We start from the raw sequence: 26213 nt of genomic DNA on the forward strand, positions 1-26213 counted from the left end.
TTTAGCAACTTAATTATCTCACTTTCATGATATTAAATTATGTGTTTTTATTAACTTTTTGTATATTTTCTTCTCTTTCTAGTCTAAATAAGTTGCATTTTATGAATTTACATTTGAATTTACCTATGAATTATGATAAAGCCTCTTTAATTGATTTTACTTCCAGTGTAATATAAAATTTATACAAAATATCACTCTTTATTTGTCTAACAATATTAGTTGATAATAATAAACTAAATTAGATATTTTTATTAAATTTTAATAAAAATAATTCATAAACGGTAAAAAAAGACATGAAAATATAACCCTAGAGAGTTATCTAAGGTATTATTAGCATTAAAAAAAATCATATGCATGCTTGTGTATACTTACACTTTTTAAAAGTTAGAATACTTTTAAAAATACTTAAAAATATATTTTTTAAAATTAATTTATACTTATTAAAATTAAAAAATTTAATATAATTTTATATATTATTTATAATATTTTTTTAATTTTAAAAACTATTTACCAAACATAATTATTAATTTTTGTGTTTATTAAAAATTAATTTTTTAATGACCAAATATAGGTGTTACGATTTTGAATAAGCTATATTTCAAAAGACAGTTTTAATAATAGAGAAACAATATTTGTACAACTTTTTCTTTATATATTTCTTATACTTATAAAAAACAAATTTTTTTATCATATTTCTATTCTTATAAGTTAATTTTTTATTTTTATTAATTATCACTTTTAATGAAAATAAAAATGTCATCAATACTTTTTTTTATCAAATATTAATCAATACTTAATCAACAATTTTATATTATTAAATAAAAATAATAAATTTTATTAGTCATATAGTTCAACATAAGATTTCTAAGTCATTATCTAATATTCTCACAGTAAATAAAAAAATTTATTCTCTCCAATTAATATATATAATTTTGTGGTGGTTTTCTATATAGTTGTGGAAGTCGTCTGCGACGTTTACGAATTGACCAGTGCTACAGCGACATATCAGATAAAGTATGGTGTGACTTGGCTAAAAAGTTTCCTTTGCTTGAGGAACTTGATATTACCTATTGCTGTCGTATTACCACCATTACTCTGGAATCTTTTGGTCAAGCTTGCCCTCTTCTAAAAACCTTCAAATTCAATTACCCTGGATGGCATAATCATTATAGTTCTTATTTGTTCCGTGACGCCGATAATGAATATGCATATGCTATTGCACGAAGCATGCCACAGCTACGTCATCTCTAACTTCTTGAAAACAAGTTGGATTATGATGGTTTCCATGCTGTTCTTAACGGTTGTCCACATCTGGAATCTCTAGATCTACGATATTGTTTCAACCTTGATACGAGAAGAGAAATAATAATAAAAATATTGCAAGAAAGAATCATGGATTTTAGACTTCCAGTTCCAGGTGCATCAACATGTGACTATGAGTTTGGTTCTTTACTAAGATATGAAGAGGCAATGAGAGATTGGGATTTCAACGCTTTAGTAGAGGAATGGCACATGTTTCAAGCTAGGATCAAGAATGAAAAAATATCCAAACTAGCCTTGGTACTAAATATGAAGACGAGGAGGTTTGGGAGGATATAGATATGATATGGGTCACTGTGAAAAATAAAAGAAGACATAGGCGAGAGAGTACTAATAATTTCAAAGCGCTTCAAAGATCTCGCCGGAGAAAAAAACACCACACTGTATCCAAAAAGAGGAGGAAACATGGAGAAAAGGCAAGCAAGATTGACCTCAGAAGCATGTGTTTTGGAGAGGAGTTACAATTATTATTCTGAAGATTGAATTCAAGAACAAGAGGAGATTTAATATGTGTGTTTTATGGTGTCAGTTTTGAGTCTGCGTCTATTTTTCATCTGTTTAGTGGCTGTGAGCTCACTTGGCAGGTGTGGTGTGTTTGATTTTTTGCTCTTGGAAGAACATGGACTATGCCAAGTAACCTAAAGCAACACTTTGAAAGTTGAACAAATGCTTCACAAAAAAAGAATGAGAAGAAACGGTGGTTAATTGGATTCTTTGCTGTTATCTGAGCAATTTGACTCGAACAGAATAACAGAGTATTCAACAATCAATACTCAAGTATGGTGGAAATTATAAACAATTACAACTATGTCTAAGATTTTGCTTTTGGCAGTGATAGTAGGTTAAAATCCTACTAGTCTATGGGTTAATGCCAATAACAAGTTACATTCTCAGTTGAAGAATTTTGCTTTTGCCAGATAAAGGTGAAGGTGAATGTAATTGGCTCAATTTTATCATTATGGAGGGCATGTGTGTGCTATGCTTGGATATGGAGTTAGGGGGGACTACACATATATATGGGACATAATTTTTGTCAGTTTGAGATGAAAGAACTCGGACCGTGCGAGTTCTTTGGATTTGAAAATTTTATAAACAAATCGCACGGTCCGATTTGTTTGGCAACCGGATAGAACTTCAAGTACAAGGAATCGGACCCAACGAGTTGACATCTTAGGAATGGGTATGAAATCGCACGGTCCGAGTTCTTAGGTGAGAGTATGAATTGGTGATCAATGAACTCGGACCCTCCGTGTGGCAAGGAAACATAGAAATCGAATGGTCCGAGTTCGGTCTTAGAAATTTTTTTTTTTTGGTTCAAGTTAACCTAGTCGTAGGGTTCGAGTTCCTCAAAGGTTGTGATATAAAAGGGTGAAGTGAACTGGTAGGTGGGACAATAGCTGGGTCTTCCTTCTTCTTCAACGGCTGCGTCTTCCTTCTTCTTCAACACTCTCTCTTTTTTTCAGTTTTGATTTTGATAATGTAGTATCTAAGACTAAGCTTATGTTTCTTTTATGGTGAGTGAAAAAAATGAGTGACCGAGTTCAGGTAAAACTATTTTATTTTGGTCAGATTTTGTTAGAAACGGCTGAAGGAGTAAAATTTATTTGTGAAAGCCCAGTAGATATTGTTATTCCTTTTGTTATCTCATTTGAGGAGCTAAAAGGAGTAATCTGTGAAAAAATTGGTTCTGAGAGGGCAAGAAATATATCATGTATTCTATACAGATATCCCATACAGGTGTTTGGTGGATTCGTACAGTATCAATCCAAATATGTGACGGACGATGCAAGCATGCAGGAGATGTTTTCAATGTATATGAAAACCGGTCTCAGATCTCGTTCATCGAGTTGTATGTTGAGTTTGAACAATCTTAGGTTGACCGGAATATTCTACAGGAAGATTATAATAGTGACAGTGAAGAAGAGTTCGAAAGCAACTATGAATTTGCTGTTCCAGATGGTGATGAAGATCAAGGTGAGAGAACCATGTGCCCAGATGTGACAGAAGTGGCAAATACACTTGCAAACGAAGTGCCATTTGAGGAGCCATCATTCATGCGAGTTTTAGACTTGGAAGCCATGCATGTTCCTGAATTTCCGGAATATATGACTGCAGGTACGTAATCGTGGTATAAGTGTTTTTGTAGTTACACATTGATTGAGTTATGAAGATTTTACCCTTTTTTTAGCATTATTTAATCATGTGTTCTGTGTCGTAGTTGTCAAGATCTAACCGGTCCTCGACCCGTTAAGGAATTTATTTTTTTCTTTTATATGCTTCATGTGCTTATTAGGAAATAATATTTATGTTGTATAAGATATGGTTGTAGCAAATTGCATGAGTTTGTATCAATTATCGGCACAGCTTCAAGCTATTGTACGGTTCAAATGGCATGAACCGGACTGGACCGGCACGGTTCGTTTGGTTTTCCGGTCGAACTGGCCGGTCCGGTCCGGTTTTTTACATTTGCTGCTGATGTGCTTATGTTGTTTAGTGTGATATCATAAAATGTTGAACGTTTTTTATGTAAAGCATACTGGTTTTTTACATTTGCTGCGTATTAATGAAATTGATCTTATGGCATTTGTCCCAGCAGAAATTCCTATGGTCGCAGATGGTGAATTCGTCGTTGGGATGGAGTTCAGTTCCAGGGAAGCTGTTATTAAGGCGGTTAAGGAGTATACCATACGACGAAGCGTAGACTACCGAGTATTAGCATTTTCCATTTTCCACTTTACATCCTTCACAAAGTTCTTGCATTTCTTGGCCGCTTTTTTGAAGACAGAAGGGGTGAAACGATTAGCACTCCGACGTGGCGGATCAATCCTCAGATTGTAACCTTTGACGTTGTCATCTGGACTGCGTGCCTGACCTATAAACAATTTTGAATAAACAAGTATGTGCAGCACATTACATATTCAAATACCAACATAAATACCACAAATCAAGAAGCAAAATCCAATAAGATATGCCATTTATGCAAAGAAAGTAAATAAGTCATGGAATATGTAATGCAAAATAGTAAACATAATACCATCGTTGTGAGATTCTTCATCCTCATCGAACTCTTCAATTTCATCCTCGTCGTCATCGCCCTCTTCATCCGGGTCATCTACTAGATACGCATCGGTTTCTTGTTCGAGTGCGTTAGTATCTTCCTCAACGAGTCCCATGTTACATCGGTTAGGATTTTGACTGTTCAGAACACCTCGTCCACCCTCACTCCTACTAGAGTCAACAGATACAAAGCCTCCAGAAGCAACGGATGAGGTATGGCCTGGATACCTTGCATCCAACGAATACCTGCCAGGCATGAAATCAGGCTGATCGCCATGTTGTGAATGTGCTCCTTCTGCGGACATGAACCCAAGAAACTGGCTAAAAGAAGTTCCATCACCTATTTCAAACTATGACATACCCCAATATTGTTGCTGTACTGGAAATGATGGGGTGAACTGTGGCTGAGGTAGATACTGGGTTGAGGCTTGAGGTTGTTCTTGTGGAGGCGGAATTGGAGGTGATATATGTTGCTCCTGCTCTTCATTGTCCTCATCCATATCCTGACTACCCTCATCCGTATCTTCATTACCGACATCCATATCCTCATTGCCCACATCCAGATCCTGGTTACCTTCATCATTCTCTTCACCCGCAAGATTCGACAAGGCTAAGCGGTCCCCATATTTTGATCGATACCAGTTCAGGTAGGTATCCAACGGATGCTGTGAAGGCATGGGAAGTTCAGAAAGAACGTAGTGATACCGATTGGTCCAATGCATTACCCAATTTGAATGAGTCGATGTCGTGGCCCAGTTAAGATTTTTAGGTCCAGTCAGAGTCTCTCCATGAGCCTTATCCAATTTCTGTTCCTGAGAAGGTACTCCCTGAACGAAACCGAACTGTCACCTGAACCTATCCGTGGCATGCCACTCGATACATTCAAACGACACCAATGGAATTGTAGCGCTCCAGACAATCGATTGCATGTATATTTCAGCAGGAATTATATTCGGATCCACACGATCCACAGCATAGGCAACCCAAACAAACTGAAAAATTAAAGAAAACTCATGATTACAACCCACAATACATAACTCTAACACAATGACTGCTGGTTTTGTCGAAGCCCAATATTCCCAAAAGTAATGCTTCTTTAATTAAAACACACCTGGCCTTCCTGAAGTTTATCAAAGGCCTTCCTAAAGTGAGCTAGCTTCAGATATCTATATCGTCGATCACCACGCTCCCAGTTACGCCACCTAATACGATGTCCTCAATTAGCTCAACTGAATGTTAAATATCAAGAAATGGATAAGTTGTAACATAATATTACCTGTTTGCAAGTGGAAAACTGCGGGGTTCTCTAGGAAGCGGCGATAGATATGGCAATCGGATCCAAGCCCAACCCAGCAGCAGTGTTAGTGGACCATCTATTTCCTTACAGTTATAACGAGATGCCCTGCATAACGCCCTGTAAAGGTGTGCTAGGCATGCCGAACCCCAACTATACTGTCCAATATTGACAAAATCACGAAGCAATGGTAGAAATTTCCAGTGCACACCTGCCCCAGACTTATCCCCAAACAGTATCGTCCCAATCAGCAGCATAATGTGACACCTCACATACCTAGTAATTAATGACAATCTAATATTATAACATTTCTGTAGCATTATATAAAACGATGGTTAATACATTAATAGAAAAATATCTAATGTAGCATATTAGGCTATTATGAGACAATATTACATAGTCCACATGGCTAAAACATAAATAACTTCAGCAACATAATATGACACCTCACATACCTCTGTATACTGATCTCATCATTCAATTCTAAATTCTCTTTTAGATTCCGGAGCCATGTCAGTTTTATGCAGCTTGATCTACAGTCCTCTCTACGAGGTGCAACCCCAAATTGAAGCAGACACTCCGCCTCCATGGCTTCAAAACTACTCATTGTCATCCCTGTGACTGGAAGACCATCTGTGGGAAGACCAAGTATTAGAGCCACATCTTCAAGAGTCACGGAACATTCACCAATGGGAAGGTGAAACGTATGGGTGTCAGGGTGCCAACGTTCGATTAGAGCATTTACCAATGCTTTCCGACACTGAACTATCCCAATCTGAGACACATGATAGAACCTAGTAATTCGTAAATGCTCCTCCACCCTATCGTTGTACCGATCCGGAGGAAGTGGGTGGTTACATGTCAACATTCTTAATTTCTACAAAAAAACATAACAAATAACTAGTCATATAATTAACAGTTACTAACTTACCATCATCAATCATTTCAGTAAATCCTTATATAACTAATTCTTTTAACTTCTAAAATTATTTAATTAATCCTTAAAATTATTAATAATTAAAAATAAAAGTCATGACCTATACATTTATTTATTCTTAACGAATATTCTCAACAATATTACAATAATTTAAATATTATCTAATACTAATTACTCATTCGTGAAACACATTTTTTCCTCAATAATAAAAAATATTAACATTCAGTATATGCCATCATCAACAATTCTACAAAATATTAACATTCATATTCTAAAAACTATAAACATTGTCATAATTAAAAAAATAGCATGGCTTAATTAAAATAATCCTATTAATCATTAAACATTAACGTTTTTCTCAGTCACAATACCAATAACAATAACATTAACATTTAAATTCTTCTCTAACAGTTATACTTACTTTTTTAAATAAATATTTAAATATGATTAATTAACTAAAACATATAATTATACTAAAAATTAATAAAATTTAAAAAAAAAATTAACATTCTCTACTGAATAAGAGATCTATTTACTTCTTCTTTTATACGTACCGAAATCTTTTCATCATTAATAATGATAATGTTTTCTTATTAATAATAATATTTCTTATTAAAAATCTGCAAAAAAAAATTTTAAATATTTAAGAAATATAGAAATATTAGTCATAATCCATCTATTTTTTTATTTATCAACTGCATTTTTTACCAACAATCACCATCATAATAATTAAATTCTTAATATTAATAATTATAAATATAACTAAATTTCTAAAAATTAAAAATAATTAAAAAATACTTACATAATCAGGATCACTGAGATAATGAATAATATGAAGCTCACATCGATCAACATCTTTAATTTTATATTTTTTGGACATGATTGCTTCTCCTCCACCATGCAAGGATGAACTTCAGAAATGAAGAAGAATGTTTGAGAGTGAACTGTGTGTAGCTTTCGTTTTCGGATGGTGAGAGAAGAGCAAATAGGTTTCTTTATTCAAAGAGGGGCACCGTTCGGGGAAAAACCAGAGAGCGACACGTGTTAAGTGCAAGTAGGAACTCCAACCGTGCGATTGGCTTCTTCAGAAATCGGACGGTCCGTGAGCTTCTTCAACTCGGAGGGTCCGAGTTCGTAACCTGCTACAGGGGATTGCATGGCACTCGGACGGTGCGAGTTTGGTTTAGTACTCGGAGGGTCCGAGTTGTTCCCCCTGACACCACCATTTTGTGTAGCACTCTCCTCCCCATATCAACGCACTTCACCAGCTGAGGTTCCATATGTAAATTAAAAAATGGAATGTAATTATGGTGTATTTTTGTTAATTTTATTGGCGTAATTGATATAATAAAATATTATTTATATACTAAAATTAGTCACTGTATTTTTATATTTATATAAATATAATAAAGATAAAATGATATTGATATAATAAAATATTTTTTGTATATTAAAATTAGTCACTGTATTTTTATATTTATATAAATATAATAAATATAAAATATCATTTTAGTTTATAATGTTTAGATCAAGTTTTAATTAGGTACTTAATGTTTCAAATATTCTATTTTAATTCTAAAAACTTTTAAATTTTCTATTTCAGTCTTAAAAAATTTTAAACGTATTTAATGTTGTCCACAATAATTGAATTTGTCAATTTGACACGAATAATTAGCATATTAAAGAGACAATAATGTTTGATTTTGGTACATAAATAAAATTGATCTACCAATAATTACTAATTTAAATTTTTTTCCGTTGATTCTAGTACGTTGATGATTGATGGATAGGATTTGAAATTTTTTTTAACACACTGAAGAAGATATGACTTAACAATAACGTTGTTAACGTCCACATCAGTCATTATCATTTGCGTCAAATTCAACAATAAGATAATATTGAACGCATTTAAATTTTTTTTTGAACAAAAATAGAACGTTTGAAATACTAAGAACTAAATTAAGATTTGACTCAAATGTTGGAGACCAAAATAATACATTACCCAATATAATAACTGTTTTGTCGATTTTTAGCAAATCGATGGTGGTTCGATATCTAGTGGTCTGGGAGCGAAACCTACTCCTCTTTGTAGGTACTAATTTTCTAAAAGTGTATCAAAATGTCTTCGATTAGACGGGTATTGAGAATAGAGATAAATTAAAATTTATAAATTAGTAAAAGAAACGAAAAGATAAAGTTTTCGAAAAGAAAATGTACTGAAAACGAAAAGGTTTGCGTTGAAATTGAAAGAAAGCAGTAAAACGTCTTCGACTGGGTCAAAGGGCTTTGACATGAAAATTTAAAATGCAGAAATGTAAATTAGACAATAAAGATAAAGGATACTTGAAAGATAAAATTTACAAGAAGATAAATTGAAAGAATGAAAATATGTTTTTCTGAGTTAAAGTTTCAACCTTTATTCCGTAAGACTTTCTAGTATTTATAATCTACTCTTGGTAACTGACAATAATTAATTACAATTAATTACAAAATCACAGCATTGAATGCATACTCTTTAGTAACCGTTCCCGCCTTTTGGCTACAAACGTTTTCCATAATTTTCTCGCGTAACCGGAGCCTTTAACTTCTCCACTACTATAAGATCTACTTATTCGAATGTCTTTGTTCGATTACCCGTTTTGAATATCTCGTTCGATTGGACTTATTTGATTTAATAAAGGACCTCAAGACCGAACCCTTATCTAGCACCTTCACCTAATACTTGCACGTGTAATCTTTCGAAAACTGCTTAAGTCTTCGACCTCTTTATTCTTTTGAACCAACCTATTTTCATTTGAAAATATTTTTCGATCAACAATAACAAACTATGCATTCAGGGCCTCATGGGCATGCGTCAAAACATATAGCTCTCAACAGCAATGGCATGACATACCCATCATTTCAGTTGTTTTACATGCAATTATGTACGGCGCGTACCCACACAAATCAAAATGTATCCCTGATCGATTAGGAAAATGGAAATGGATATTTTTAATTTTTTTTAACAATTGAAGGAGTAAAGTGTGATCTCTTACTATTAATTATTATAAATGGGACTAAGAAAAAATATGAAAAAGAGTGTATTAAAAAGTTATAGATCACATTTTACCCCCTTAATTTTTTTCAACAATTGAGAGGATCTATTTCTTTAGGAAAATAAACATGCCCCTGGCTGGTCATTGATTTGTTATTGTTCCAGTTCCACACGGACGACACTCTATTCTGGCCGTCCAATCTAAAAAATCACTTTATAACTTAATTCTTGTACATTAGTAATTTTTTTTTCTTTAATTTTATGTGTAAATTGTATTTGCTATTCTATTTTGTTATCATCAAATCGATTAAACAAACATTTAGTTTACTTTACTGAATATAACTACACAATTTTTTAAAGGGTAATATTAGAAAGTTAATTATTTTAATTAATATTAATAATTTTTTAAAATAATTTTATTTTAAATTCTAAATCTTAAATTATAAATTTTTAATATTTAATTCTAAATAATTAATCATAAATTTTTTATTTTTTAAAAAATAAGAATTTTAAAATTAAAAAATTAATTAATATAGACAAACTAGAAACTAAATTTTTATACTTTATATTTTAAAAATTGTGTATAACAAATTAGGAGTTAATACTCAAAATGATCCTGAAATTTGATTCCGGACTCAATTTAGTCCTCGAATTACCAAATGACTCAAATTGTACTTTAAAATTTTAAGACGTGGCACAAGTTGGCCCTTCCGTCTATTTCCGTCACAAAATATGACGTGACACATGTAGTTGACACATGGCAGCCTCAACGGTTGTCTGACGTGACGAAATTCTTGCATGCATCAATTTAGCCCCCAATAATTTGAAGGAAAAAACCCTAGCAACCCCCCATTTCTTCCAAATCATAGTCGTTTCTGGTGAGTTAGGGAGCAGCAACCAAGCCCCAGGTAACTCCAACAGCTAAGCATCAGGCTCTCTACAATCTCACCTCAGTCTCTCAACTCTCTCGTCTCGCACTCACACGACCCGGTCACAACGGCCAACACACTCACACACTGACTGCCACACACAAGCCAGTAATTCCGTTGTCGGTATTTCATCGTGGCTTTTGGCCCCTGTTTCCGGCCTCCTATCGTGTCATCTGGATCTACCCGCCCTTTGTTTGTGTGTCGTCGTCTTCTACCTCTTCTTGTGCTTCCTTATTCCGTTTGCCTTCGCCATCCTCTGGTTCGGCCTCTGAGTCATCATCGCTGTCACGGTTATGGGTCAGCATCTGCCTCTACTCTGGCTCTGTGTATTCTGGTTCTTCTTCGTCGTCGCGGTCGCGGTGCTCGAGTTGGCCGTCTACCTCCACTCCTCTCTGAATCTTCCGCTGCTTGTGCTAGGATGCTTTAAGTGACCCTGATCTGCGTAGTGCTAGGTAAACAAGTGTGAAAGTTTTCAACTTGGTTTACATACCATGTGCACACAACGTCGCCGGTTACCAAAAGGAGTTGCCGATTACCAAAATTTTCTTTAAAAAAAAGAAGCAAATTTGGGTCCCAGAATAATTAAAGATAAGGTTCTTCTCATCTTCCTCCTTCTCTCTCTCCGTGGGTTCTTCTTCACATGCCCCCAAATTCTATTCTTTTTCGAGGAAATGTATGCATCAATTTTGTCCCAACTCCATTTCAAAGAACTGTAAGATAATGCTATTTCAACCCAAAAGTTCTACACTTGGTTATAATCATGCTCTTTTATGTTGAAAAGTTGAAGTCTTTTAAGTTTCTAGCTACTAAGCGGAGCAGTAAGTTTAGTTGCCTTCAACAACACTGCAGTGAGCTATGTGAATGGCTATGATGAACTTCCTGAGAGGAAAGGTGAAGAAGCTAGTTCAGAGGGATTTGACTTCTTGTATTTCATGGAAGAACGTAGCCTTCGTGCAAATTCTCAGACCTTTCTGTGGTTATTAAAAGGATGTATTAATTATGGATCATTTTCTGATGGTTTGAAGCTTCACGGGAAGATTCTAAAGATGGGTTTTTATTCAGAGCAGGAGTTGTGTGATCGGCTGATCGCTTTGTATATCAAATTTGGTGATTTGAAAGGTGTAGTCAAGGTTTTTAAAGATATGCGTGTTAGACCTCTATCTTGTTGGAATAAGATTATTCACAGATTTATTGTGGAAAAATTTAATTGTCATGTTCTAAGTTTGTTTCTGCAAATGATGAAAGAAGAGGTGAAGCCTGATAAGAAGACTTATGCAGGAGTTTTTTTTTCAAATTATTGGAGGTTAAATTGATGCATACAAGAATTTTGTCACGTCAAACAACTGTTGAAGCTGCCAGGTATCAATTACATGTGCCACGTCAGCTTTTCAGTGATAGAAATAGATAGAAGGACTAACTTGAGCTACATCTTAAAATTTTAGGATACAATTTGAATCAATTGATAATTCGAAGACTAAATTAAGTCGGGTCAAATTTTAAGAATAATTTTGAGTATTAACTCAACAAATTAGTAATTATTTAATTATTTGTTCGATCTTGCGCATCAAGCAAGAAACGCGTGTATATAAATAAGCAACCTTAGCTAGCCTCTGCAATAATAACTAGTTAATAAACCCGTGCAATGCACGGGAACGAATAAAATGAATTTAATGATGCAATTTTTATAATGTTAATTAAGACAAATTTGGATTATTTTTTATTATTTTTTTATTAAACATTATTGTAAATCATATATGATAGATAAATAATTAGCACATCTAATTAATATCTTTCGTCTAAATTATTCATCAATAGAATTATTTAGATTTTTTTTTATATTCTTTCAAACTATTTTTGTCACTATAAACAATAGATTTGCTTAAAAAATTTCAGAATATGTTGTAGCTTACCACTTTATTTATTACCTAAAGTATTTTATTTTGTAACTAATTTTAGAAAAAAAGTTACAAATAAAAAATAATGAGAAAATTAAATAAACATAAAGATAAAATAATTTATGATAGAAAAGAGAGAAAGAGTTAGTTAATAGTAACCAGTGGTTAAAAAGCACCATAAAACAATCAATCGGAACCAAAACAATGTTCATTGTTTCCCATTGCTACCATTTTTTTGTTATCATCCAGCGAATAGTCTGTTATTATAGCAAAAGTTCTACCAATTACTACAATTTCCTAAAATAGTTTAAATAATGCAACATAAGTTCGTAGCAAATTTAATGTCTGCTCTAAAAATGTCTTATGCTACACATAAAATAAATATTATGTGGATTGAGGAATCAGCTTTATAATTTTCTTACCATAACGACAACCATGGCAGATGCAACACCAACTCTAATACCAGGAGCTACATATTTTTCATTGAAAAGAATTTCATTAGCAGATGATGGGTTCGCACCACTTCTAATATATTTTTACCTGATGAAGTATTGTATAAATACTTTGATTAAGTTTTATTTTTAACTTTAGAGGAAATATATGTGTACCTAATTAATATTATTATCATGGTACTTACAATTGATACGCCTTTTTTATTTATTTTGGTTTAACAAAGTAATGTAGACACCACAACAGAGATCATAGGAGAAATTACAGATTTATAGAAGAATTTTTTGTTCTTTTTCGCCTGCTATCACAATAGAATAGCAATGCAAGTTCTAAAAGAGAATAAATTTTAAGTGCTAAGAGGAGCTGTTTAATATAGTCCCCATGGCCTATTAACTTTGATCAAAGTGAGATTCTGTTACATACCTCGGAGAGAGAGAGAATGCTGACTCAGCAACAAAGGCAACCAAAAAAGGGAAGAAAATAATCCCTTTACTTTATCATTATTCTAGAAGAAGTAATAAAGAAAAAGGAGAAAAAAAATAATCCCTTTACTTTATCATTATTCTAGAAGAAGTAATAAAGAAAAGGGAGGAAGAAAATAATGGCAGGAGAAATGTGTAATCATAAGTGACAATAATTAATGATTAGATTAGTCAGATCAGAGAATCAGGGAGGCGTAATCGTAGGAGTTGAATGCTAATTATGATAATTAATTTGAGGGAAGGCAATAAAAAGAGGAGCTGATTAGGTGAGAGGTAGGAAAAGATTTGGAAAGGCCTAGGTTAGGAGAGAAGAAGACTCTCAAAATTCCTCTATTATCTTTTACTGTTCTATTGTATTTCTGTATTTCCATTAAAATAAATACCAGTGTAACAACTGGTATCAAAGCACCGATCTTAGGTGTTCTGTGCATGGTTTCCACGCGAGCTGCCATGGAGTCGAGGTTAGAAGTCTTGGAGAAGCAAATGGAGGAGATGATGCCCTCTCCAGAAAATTCCAATTTGCTGCTGTTTCCATGGTTTCAGCTGCTGAATGGACAAACTTAGAAGAGGAGGTGCAACATGACCAAAAACTCGAGCATCATGCAGGATCTGATTTTTGGAAAGGAGGTTACTGCTGGATATGCATTGAAAAATGGAAGGTTGCTGCACCAAGGGCGTTTGGTTATTCCAAAGCATTTGAAGTTGATTTCCAAGATATTGGAGGAATTCCATGACACAAAGTTTGGAGGATATTCTGGTTTTTCCGAACTTATAAGAAGATAGCTGGAGTACTGTATTGGGAGGGAATGAAGAAGGCCACCATGAATTATGTGAGATAATGTGAAGTATGCCAAAAGAACAAACACTCCACCTTGACTCCAGCTGGGCTGCTACAACCACTCCCTATTCCAACAAATATTTGATCGGATATAGCTATGGAATTCATTGGAGGACTACCAAAGGCACAAGGGAAGGACACAATCTTCGTTGTGGTTGATAGGATGACGAAGTACGCCCATCTCTTTCCCTTATCTCACCCTTATTCAGCAAAATAAGTGGTGAGACTTCATGGGTTCCCTACATCGATTGTTTCCGATCGTGACCGGCTGTTCATGAGTGGTTTCTAGTCCAAAATCTTCAAGGCAGCATGCACATCATTAAAGATGAGCTCAGCCCATCATTCGCAAACGGATGGGCAAAGCGAGACGGTCAACAAGTGTGTGAAAACTTACCTCAGGTGCTTCGTGGGGTCTACGCCAAAGCAATGGCCCCGATGGCTGAGTTGGACAGAATATTGGTATAACACCAATTATCATAGGTCGATCAAAATGACTCCCTTCAAGGCCCTTTATGGAAGGGAACCCCCAGTTCTGTTGCGGGATCAGGACGAAGCTGCGGTTGAAGAAGTAAGAAATCTTATGGAGGAAAGAAATCTAATATTGGATGAATTAAGGTTTCAACTAGAAAGGGCCCAAAATTGAATGAGGACATATGCTGATAAGAAGAGGAGGGATGTCACTTTTGAGTCAGGAGAGTTTGTGTACCTCAAACTGCAGCCTTATCGAATGAAAACCTTGGCAAGAAAGGTCAACCAAAAACTGAGTGCAAGATTCTATGGCCCTTATGAGATTCTTGCGAAGATTGGGCAGGTTGCCTACAAGCTTAAATTATCGGAAGGAGCTCGGGTGCATCCGGTTTCCCATGTTTTTTTATTGAAGAAGTGTGTCAAGCTCACTGCTCAGATTCAGCCACTTCCTACGACTCTAACAGAAGAGTATGAACTACAAACTGAACCCCAAGAAATTCTAGCTGTTAGGCAAAATGCGGTTGGTAAAATGAAGATGTTGATCAAGTGGAGGAACCTTCTAGAATTCGAGAACTTGTGGGAAGCAACAACTGCAATTCAAGAAGCCTTTCATGCTTCAAGGGGGAAGGTATTGTTACATACCCTGGAGAGAGAGAGAAAGAGAGAATGATGACTCAGCAATAATTCTGACTAAGTATATGGTCCATATACTTAGTCAAAATTATCCCTTTACCTTATTATCATTATTTTAGAAAAAGCAATAAAGAAAAGAGAGGAATAATAGAGTAGGAGAAATGTGTAATCATAAGTGACAATAATTGATGATTGGATTAGTCAAATGAGAGAATAAAAGAGGCGTAATCATAAGAATTGAATGCTAATTATGATAATTAATTTGAGAGAAGGCAATAAAGGAGGAGCTCATTAGGTAAGAAGTAGAAAAAGATTTGGAGAAAGGCCTAGACTAGGAGAGAAGAGAGCTCTCGGAATTTCTCTATTGGAATTCTTACAATATACTTGATTATAAGAAGGAAGATCAAGAATGAGTAGTCCAATGAGAATAGTTTGTCAATTCTACTATAAGTAGAAATTAAAAAAGTAATAATTATTTGTGAGCTTGTTCATCATCTAAATATAGTGAGTCCCACATAAATATTAAAATATAAAGAAAGATGAAGATTCATCTTATGGTGCACATTACTCCAATCCGAGATCATTAAAAAAACAATATCAGTATTCTTGGTGAAATTCTTTATACGAAGCAAACCTTTAAGCTATTGCAGTGCAATAATAATGACAGCTCCAACCATGAACTCTACCAAAAAAAAAAACAAAAAGAGAATTCAAGATAAGAACTAAGAAAACAAAGTATGGTTGCTTGGTGGCAATCAATAGAAGGATTTATTCAAATATATAAAAGAAGCAATTTACATTTAAAAAGAATAAAAATAATTGTAAAAGAATAGCATTCTTTAATATGATATTATGATTGAAGAAATAGTTTTGTTAGCAATGTACTGATATGTTAGTTATGAGAAAATAATTAAGTCATAAAAATAATGCAAATAGTAATTCTGACTAAGTATATGGACCATTCAAAACTTCTAACAATTTATCTCGCGTCGTCTATTTAACTGTATACTAATGATTTATGATAATTTGGCATAAAAATACCATAAAAAACATACTGATGCTTCATTATAATAATATTTCATTGCTTCTCTTTGAATCACATTTAGATTCATATACTCACTTAATCAACCTTAACAGTTAAGTTTGTGTTTAAAAATTGTATCTTAATCAATCTTAAATAGTCAGAAGCCATGCTTTCATTGAAAAATAGAGAAATAATAAACAGTTTATCATTTACATTTCAGCAACCTTTTAATTACCTATTATTGTGCTTTTAACGAAATGAATTTGCTAAGATCAACAATCACAGCTCACAACTAACTAAAATTCTCTTAAAAGCATATATTCCTTTTTGGGGATGGTCTTTAAATACACATTTCTTAAGCAAGAGAAAACATAAAAATATGAATACTTACTATATGTGTATCGTAAATACTTGTTTTTGTGTCCAACACTAATTGAGCAATACAAACCAGAACCAATCATAAAAACCTGTATAGAGTTAAGCATAAACAGATGAAATAAATTAAACTGATTAGCTAAACCAACATTGACTATTTGTAATTAACCATTAAAAGCAATCGTCATGATCATCATCTATAAGTTTCTTTCTCTACAGCAGCTGCTAACACCTCAGTTTCATTTAGCAACTCATCATGTCAGCCTTTAAATTTACTTGCTACTTTACTAATTACAAATCTATTCTCATTCAATCTATTCTCAAAGTTTGAAGGTTTTCTCTTTCTGCTTCTATTAACTAACACAAATTCTACCCAAAACATGCTATCGACTAGGGGTGCACATGGGCCGGGTGAAGCCGGGTTTTATGTGACCCAGACCCGACCCGAAATATACACCAGATCTATTTATTAGATCCGAACCCGGCCCTAGACCCGATGAAACCAATACTCTTTCGGGCCACAATTATACCGGGTGAAAACCGGGTAAAAACCGGGCCGTTAACATTACATTACGTTGATACCTTCTTGTAAGCTAGCATGTAAAAAAATTCAAATTTCCAAGACTCCAACTATTAGTTAACATGGTAAAATTCACTTAGAAAAATATAACAAGAACCAACCATTCTTCAAAATTAAAGCATAATCACAATCAATACTAAAGCATAACCACAATCAATACTAATATTGTCTAATAATACCAAATATTTAAATCAATACAAATAACACAATCTTATGTATTAGTCTAAAGTCTTATGCATTCTAAACATAAAATATTAATTTATAGTCTTATAATGACTAATAACACAAAATATTAAGGTTTACAATACTTAAATTCCACATAAGAATAGTCATGATCTATCACTAATAACACAAAATATTAATTGTGTATGATGACCGGGCCACCGGGCCGACTTCGGGTGACCCGAGCTATGGCCCGGACCCGACCCGAAATAATGACCGGATTTATTTTTGAGACCCGTACCCGACCTTAGACCCGATGAAATCACACCAAATTAGTCCCTAAAGTATTCGGGACCGAGCCGGGCCGGGTCTGTGCACCCTTACTATCGACAAAGAAATAAAATATCGTAATTCAACATCTTATGTTTATCATGCCTATATATTTTTACTTTAAGTAGTCCATCACTAAGAATTCAATGCAACATAAATATGATGAGAATAAGTAGAATAAAATTAAAATATACTAATCTAAAAAATATTATTTTTATTTTTCTTTCCACTCTAAAACCAAGAGAAAAAAAGAACGAAAAAAAATCAAATTTAATAAGATATTAAAATAATGATAGAATGAGTAAAAAAATTCTGAAACAGAATACACAAACAGAATAGAATAACATCAACTTCGGAAAAGAATTTATGAGCATGAAACTTTTAAGGGTTAATGATTTAAATTCATTTGGAATCATTCACCTAATACTAAAATATCTTTGAAAAAAAGAATTTATGAGCATGAAACTTTTAAGGGTTAATGATTTAAATTCATTTGGAATCATTCACCTAATACTAAAATATCTTTGAAAAAAATAAAATTCACTACAGAATTTTTTTCTTTAAAAAAAAGCAATTCAGAAATCAAAATGGATACTAAGAACGAAAATGAAAAAAAAATCCAATTTATTAAAAAAATGCAGCAAAAATAGTGGCATCATTTATGATTCTTCAAATTAAGTTGTTGTCTAGTCACCAAAAAAATTAAGTTGTTGTCTAACCACACCAACCTTATAGCCACCATGGAATCTATCATCTCGTGTGAAGATTAGGTCATGTAATAAGATAAATAGATTTTAGAAGAATTTCGTAATGAACTTGTAAGTTTATAAAGAGGGAGAAAAGTATCAAATAAGTTATTGAGAAAATTTTGTGATGAATTCATAATAATAATTAACATTTGACAGAGTTAGAGTTATATTTAAAATCATTAGAAGTTTTCACATGAGAGAATCTAATATATACTCTAACACAGAGAAACAAATACACATGAATGACCAAAAAAATAATGGTAAAAACAGAAGTTCTACAATAATTATAATTTTCATGGAAAAATTGCATGAAATGTTGAATACCTAATAGTCTCTAAGAGCTGCTTGAGCTATTAGGCTTTGTTTGTTTTTAGAGATAGGACAGAACATGACACTGAAATGGAGACAATAGGACCGAGAAACTAAAAATTATCTTTTGTGTATTGTGTTTGGATACGATGGACAAGACACTAATGTAATGTCTAGTATTATGTTTGGATACACATGGATAAGACTAAAATATTATATAAAATAACTAAAATAGTCCTGTAATTCCAAATTTTCTACATCAATACAAATTAATTTAATAAAAAATGAGAGTACGTAGGAGTACAGATGGAACTTGAAAAAAATATTTGAAGAGGCAAAAAATTTTAATAAAAAAATATATTAGTATTTATATTAAAATAAAATTTATAAATATAATTATTTTATTTTAAAATTTATTATTAATATGTAGGAATACATATGGTTAAGATTAACAAAAAAAATAAATTTGAGTTTGATTAATAAAAAATTTTGTTTAAGTTAATAAGCCAAATTAATTTTAAATAAAAAATTAATTTTAAAAAAATCCATTTTTACATGAAAAAATAATTAGTTTTTGCATATAAAAATCTATTTTTATTTAAAAAAACTATTTTTTTTTATCTAAAAACTGATTTTTCTTTATAAAAAATTGATTTTTCTTTAAATTATATAAAATCAATTACAATTTATAAATTATTTTTTAGCATTTTAAAAGATCAATTTTACTTTTGCTAATATTTATCTTTCAAAAGTTTTAAGATTAATTATTTTTGTTATTATTTTTATTACAAATCAAATAATATAATATAAGGTTAAAATGGTATTGAAGTAAAACGATAAAAAGAAAAGAATTATCTACCTGAAGAAAAAAGTATCTCTGAACAGCGCAATAGGAAAAATAAGAAGGGGTAATAGTGGAAAAAAAGGAAAACAAAATTTATAAAATTGTCTGTTTCCACTCTTCCAAATCCCGTGTCCATCATTGTCCTTCGTGAAAGAGTGGACACAAAAGTATAAAAAACTGTCTCAGAAACAATATGTCAATTGTCCATGTCTCTGCTTCCAAACACTTTTTAAATAAGTGTTGTCCATATCTCCGTGTCCTGCCTCCGAAAACAAACGCTATCTTATAGTTGCATTTGTAATTCTCAACATGATCCTCAGATCCACCATCAATAATAGCATCTTGTGTTTGTGCATTGGCCTTTTCACAACCCTACCATCAATATCCGCATTTTGACGCTGTAGAAAAGTAGAGTCGTCAAAATGCATTGTTCTGATCTCTCGACTCTCGCCAAACAAAATGAAGAAAAAGAAGAATAATAAATCCCTATTATTTAGATACACGAAAAAGAGAATTGCATTTTCATTGTCCGAGTTATGCGATGGAAGCAAAATTCCAACATTGCTTATTTGCACCAGAATCGTCACCTCGATCATTTAGTTGGTATACGGAACCATTATTGTGCGGCCCCCGCCAAGAACAGAGGAGTAGTAGGAGCTGGCTTCATCTTTCGGTGGAACTCACTCTTATCATCTTCGAGAAACTCAGAGCCAGCGAGTGTGCATGCTCTTGCAAACCATCTGCAAGGATCCGTACATGTGGCACGTGATCAACAGGCGCATCGTTGAGGTTCCCAAATTCATGGACTACCAATTGAATTCGCTATGCTGCCGTACCTTCCGAGAATTTCGCTAGCTGCTTCTGTGCTTCATTCAAGTATTTCTTCGTAGTGGGATCGGGATCTTTGGCTTGATAAGTGTCATTAATTTGTGAAGTCATAACTTGAGAGTCACTAAATACTATCAATCTTTGTGTCCCTACTTTTTTAGCCAGTTTCAAACCAACAAGCAAGGTTTTGTATTCTGCTTGATTGTTGGAAGCAAGAAACTCGAATCTTAGGAAAAATTTTATTCGAGTTTCTTGGTCGCTTTTCAGAATGACCCTTGTTCCACTCCCGATTTTATTAGACGATCTATCTACGCACAAGCTCCAGGTTGTCGGGCTTCCCTGTGTCAGTGTATTCGGCTATGAAGTCGGCAAAGTACTGTGACTTGATTACTATCCAAGTTTTGCATTTCAGATCGAACTCGAACAACTCTACAGCCCATTGCAGCATCCTTCCCGTCAGGTCCATTTTTTGCATAATGTGCTTCATTGATTGATTAATACGAACCTTTATGGTGTGAGTTTGGAAATAAGGTCGGAGCCTTCGTGAGGTAAAGATAAAAGCATATGCGAACTTTTCTATTTTTTGATAGTTCAACTCAGCTCCTTGTAAGTCTTTACTATCAAAGTAGATAGGTTGCTGCCCGTTTTCATCTTCTCGCATCAAGGCTGAGACTATAGCTCGGCTTGCTACTACTAAGTAGAGAACGAGCTCTTCTCCTATCGCAGGTCGGGTAAGTATGGGTGGTTGGCCCAGAAATAAGTCTTGAAAGGCCTGTTCACACTCCTGGGTCCACTCAAATTGTTGTCCTTTTCTAAGGATTGAATACAAGGGTAGGGACTTTAATGCTGACCCTGCTAAGAATCTGGATAGTGCAGCCAACCTTTCGTTTAGTTACTAGGCTTCTTTAAGACAAGTCAGACTTTTCATCTCTAGCACAACTCTGCATTTGTCAGAGTTTGCTTCTATGCCTCTTTGAGTAAGCATGAAGCTCTGGAACTTACCGGCTTCTACTGTAAAGGTGTATTTTGATGGGTTTAATCTCATCTCATGCTTTCTTATTGTAGAGAATACCTCGGAGAGGTTGGACAGGAGTGCCGAGTCATCTTGAGTTTTGACGAGCATGTCGTCCACATATACTTCCATGAGTTTTCCTAAGTGGGGGAAAAAGACTTTGTTCATCAGTCGTTGGTACGTGGCTCCGGCACTTTTTAGACCAAAAGGCATTACTACATAAAAATAGTTAGCCTTAGGAGTGATAAAAGAAGTCTTTTCTTGGTCCGACTTATACATCGAAATTTTAAAATTCAATATTATTTTAAAATATAAAACTCTTTTAATCTAATCAGAAAATAGAAATTAAAAATAATTATTTTAGTTTTATCATAAATTGTATCTATCCTATTATTTATCAATAAAAACAAAAAATTAATTACAATTTAAAAATTAATAACCTTATAAATTATGTAAATATCTAAAAATAACAATTTAAGAAAGCATATTTAAAAATTTAAAACTAACAATCTAAGTAAATAACTTAAATTTTAAAAAATAACAACCTAAGTAAAACAATTTAAACAAATAACTTAAAATTTAAAAGATAACCACCTAAACAAATAACTTATATTTAAATTTTATTAACTTATCAATATTTAATTTAAGTAAAATTTAAATTTAAAAAAACAAATTTAAGTTTGACTTGAATATAAAAAACAAACAAACTTCTTAATTCAGTGAGTTTTTAAATCTAATAAAAATAAATAAATAAGATGAATAACTAAAAATAATCTATGTACAACGAATTAAAATTATCTTTTTCTTATTTGTTTTTCAGTTAAGCATATTAACTGAAAGTAATTGATTGTACTAAACAATAAAGATATTGTATTATGTATTTCTAACTCGTACTTTTATAGTTGACTCATAGATAGAATTTTCTGAAATGTAATTGAGTTTGATTTGAATTTGACTTAAATTTATAGATAAAACAAATAAATCTAAGAGTAAAATATCGTTTTTGTCCCCAACGTTTGGGGTAAGTCCCAAAGTTGTCCCTAACATTTCAATCGTCCTATTTAAGTCCCTAACGTTTCAAAATTGACTCAATGTTGTCCTGCCGTTAGGAATCCGTTAACAGAATTGACAGCAGGACAAAATTGAGACGATTTTGAAATATTAGGGACTTAAATAGGACAAAAACGTTGGGGACAAAAACAATACATAGAAATAAATTTTAGTTTTATCCTCCAATAATATCAATTTTCTACTGTACATAGTATTCAATTATTTTTTAATCACATCTAAGTAAATTACACTTAATCACATTACTTTCATTATAAATAAATTTATTTTTTATAATTTTACACTTAAAGTTATAAGTTAATATAAAAATATAAAAAAATTTATAATTTTACATCTAAGTCTGTGCACATTACTTTCACATCTATGGCCACGCTTTTATGTGGGTTGCGATTGATTAGAGATTTGGCCACGTTTTTTCTTGCTACGGTTAAAAAGCGTAGCCGAAGGGGTCTATAGCTACGCTTTTATGAGGGTGGCAATTGATTTGAGATTTGGCCACGCGTCAGTCACTATCGTGCTTCCTGGTTGCTGATGAGGGAGCCGCGAGAACCGTTGCCGTCGCGGAAGAGGGGGACACGCGTGAGGGAGCCGTAACGGTGGTCGCCATTGTCGCTGTTGAGTACATGTTCATGCTTTTTCAGTAAATCTTCTTTCATTATTTAATCATTTATTTTGAATATTACAATAAATCTGTGCTTTTAATTATTATTACTCTTCTCCAATTGAAAGGAACCGATGGAAGGAGAGAACCGCAAGTACCGTCAAGTTCCCGAAGAACAAGGTTACTCGCAAGGTTTAGCTTCTCATCTGAACAAAATTCATTTGTGCTTCTTTGTTTATGTTGTTTATTCTCTGATTCATTTGTTTATTATTTTCAAGTTTAACTCTGTTTATTCAGCTTTTCGGTTTTTGCTGTTTGAATCCACCTGCTTTTTCTGGATTGAGATATATAAATTAACTCCTTTTTTGATGTTGCTTGTTGTAGAATTTTCTTCTGCTGCAGCAGATTCCATTCATTCAGTCTTATGCGGAGATGTCAACCAAGTTATCCACATTTTTTGTCAGTGTTTTCGTTGGGTTATGCAAGTTATTTGTCTCGTTTTGTTGTTATTGGATTTAATACTTTGTATGGTTTATTGTGGATCTTCCAAAAAATACTTTGTTTAGATTAGAAGCTTAGTTGTGTATTATTTCTCACTTGATTTTCTCTTTTTTTGTTGAATCGCCTAATCCTCTTACTGTGTTCTTATGTGCCCTAATCTGACTGTTATTTACTAAAAGAGTACCAGATTCAATTTTTGGGAATATACCTTTCTGTTACCTAGCTATCAGTTGCTACATGTGAAACCAATCTGTGGTTGCAATATCTTTTGGGTTTTACTATTCTGTCACTGAAAAATTAGGGTTTCAAAGAACTTGTTTATTGTGAATGAATGGAATAATAAAATGGTGCAGGAACAATGAGAAGTCCTTTGTTTATCTATAGAAATAGTTGGGACTTGGGATGGAGTGATATTTCTTATGGCTTATTTTGCCTAGGCACAAATTCAGTCATAGCTTTAATATCGTTAACCTTTTAGATTTTTATTTCACTATGTTGCTACGGCTTATGGATTGTGTTTGTTTTTGTGACTACATACATATCACATATGCTTGATTATAAACAGGTGCTGGTGGGAAGAATATGCTAGTGCACCCTGTTTAGTTTGAAGTTAGAGTTTATAATCCTTTGATATCTCTAGTTCTCTAATGAAAGTCTTGTAACTTGGCTTGATTTGCTTGCATATTTCCATGTTTGTATGATCATATCTTTGCTGAGAATTTTAAGATTATGGGTAGAGGTTGAGGAAAGGGTAAAAAGCTAAATGTTAATCATGAAGATGCTGGAAGTGGTGAGGATGAAAAGCTTCCCACACAAAAGAGAAGAGGAAGGCCACAAAAACCTCTTAAAGATGAATTTGATGACGAAGGAGTTGAAAAAGTAGAGTGCCTACGTGTTTATGTGTTTTGAAATGTAGCTAATTTCTTTGGCACAATCCGGCCAACCAATAACACAAGATCTTCTTTCTAGTGGTGGTGAGTTTTTGTACTTCTAGATTTGTTTACTGTTGTTTGGTTTGAATATATTTTTTTTAGTAGTTGAAGACTTCATGATGGCTGTAAGTATTTTCTAACTTTTAGTGTTATTGTGGTAATTGATATCTTAATGTTTATTTAGAAAAAGTGCTTACTATTTAGTTTTGTTTATCCAGAAGAAAAGGTATAAAGAAAAAGTTAATTCAAATGGTAATTTATTCCCACTATTACTGAATATGGGCATTTGTATTCCTTTGGTTTCTATATTCCTTCTTTCGTCTTGAAAATCCAGTTTCAGTAGTTAGCAATAATGCAGGTAGTTCTCCATTGCAGCCATCACCATCTTCAAGTAGTTGATTCTCTTCGAAGTCAACAAGAAAGGTAACAATCTTGTTACCGTTTCATATGGAATATTCATTTCATTTTTCAACTATTGACAGTCATTTCTATAGTTTCTTTTTACTTTTTGTTTTGCTGCTTCTTTGCTATTTTCATTTCTTTGCTATAATTCTCAGTTTCTCACATTAAAAGTTTTAAAAAGAAAATTCAATCCAATTAGTGCTCTAAAGAAATTCTTTTAAAATACAAAATTATTCATGTATTTGATGTTATTAATTAAAATCTAGCATTTTTTCTATTGGTAATAGCTATTACTAAAGGAAGGGTAATGCTCAAGCACTCTAATGATTTCACTGTCACTTTCTTTGCTTCGCACAGTTGTTGGATTGGATCACATGGCATGGCATGTTGGTAAATGGTAATTGATGTATGAGCTGACTGTGATTCGAAACTAGTTTTATGGAATACTTTTAACCAATTAATTCACACAAAAAGGTTTGAATTTCCTCTGTGCATTAATTAAAGTTTGGTTTATTTTTCAGGGGATGCACAGTTGTATTGTAAGCCTCACTTTAAGGTACAATCAATGTATTTTTCCCTCCTTTTCCAGTTAGAAAGGTAAATCAATTTTCTTTCTGTTTGATGTATGTTCTGTTAATTTCTCTCTCTCTCTCTCTCTCTCTCTCTCTCTCTCTCTCTCTCTCTCTCTCTCTCTCTCTCTCTTAAACTATGAGCAGAAAATGTCAAAGTTGCGGTCAGAAGACAGTGAATTTACCTCTGTTCGGGGAGGCCTCTATTGTCTCACTTGTAGTGTTACTATTTTTTATGGCATTTGCGATTTTCTGAGCTGCTACTACAGCAATCATATTCATGGATTGGCCAAGATATTCTTGTAAGTTCTAGATACTAGTACCTGCAAAATGGGTCTTTCTATTATCATTGTTGTTTCTGAATTCTTTTAAATGGCTAGCAATTCTAATATCTGTCTCGTAAGGGTAACTTATTATATCTTGGAAGCAACATATGTCTGCCACGTGGCTTAAAAACTAATCTTCACTGTGTGGATGTTAAGGATTCTACAACCAATCTTGAAAGATATTCCCTTATATTCCTTTCTTTAAACTCAACTTAGCCACTATAATAAGTCTTTATAGTGTTCATTATTTCCTCTGTAGTAAGT

General features: G+C 33.2%; 1 protein-coding gene across 1 annotated transcript; it reads right to left on the reverse strand.

Annotated features, from left to right (window-relative positions):
* Positions 1 to 5222: 5222 nt before the first annotated feature.
* LOC112779047 (serine/threonine-protein phosphatase 7 long form homolog) lies at positions 5223 to 7766 on the reverse strand. Its single transcript, XM_025823308.1, has 5 exons — positions 7677 to 7766; positions 6127 to 6548; positions 5654 to 5947; positions 5489 to 5579; positions 5223 to 5369 (listed from the first exon to the last, which is right to left on the reverse strand). The coding sequence occupies exons 1-5, from the start codon at positions 7764 to 7766 to the stop codon at positions 5223 to 5225; spliced, it is 1044 nt and encodes a 347-aa protein (XP_025679093.1).
* Between the last annotated feature and the right edge of the window lie 18447 nt (positions 7767 to 26213).

Source organism: Arachis hypogaea, chromosome 19 (genome assembly GCF_003086295.3).
Source record: "Arachis hypogaea cultivar Tifrunner chromosome 19, arahy.Tifrunner.gnm2.J5K5, whole genome shotgun sequence".
In the NCBI taxonomy this organism is placed as follows: Eukaryota; Viridiplantae; Streptophyta; class Magnoliopsida; order Fabales; family Fabaceae; genus Arachis; species Arachis hypogaea.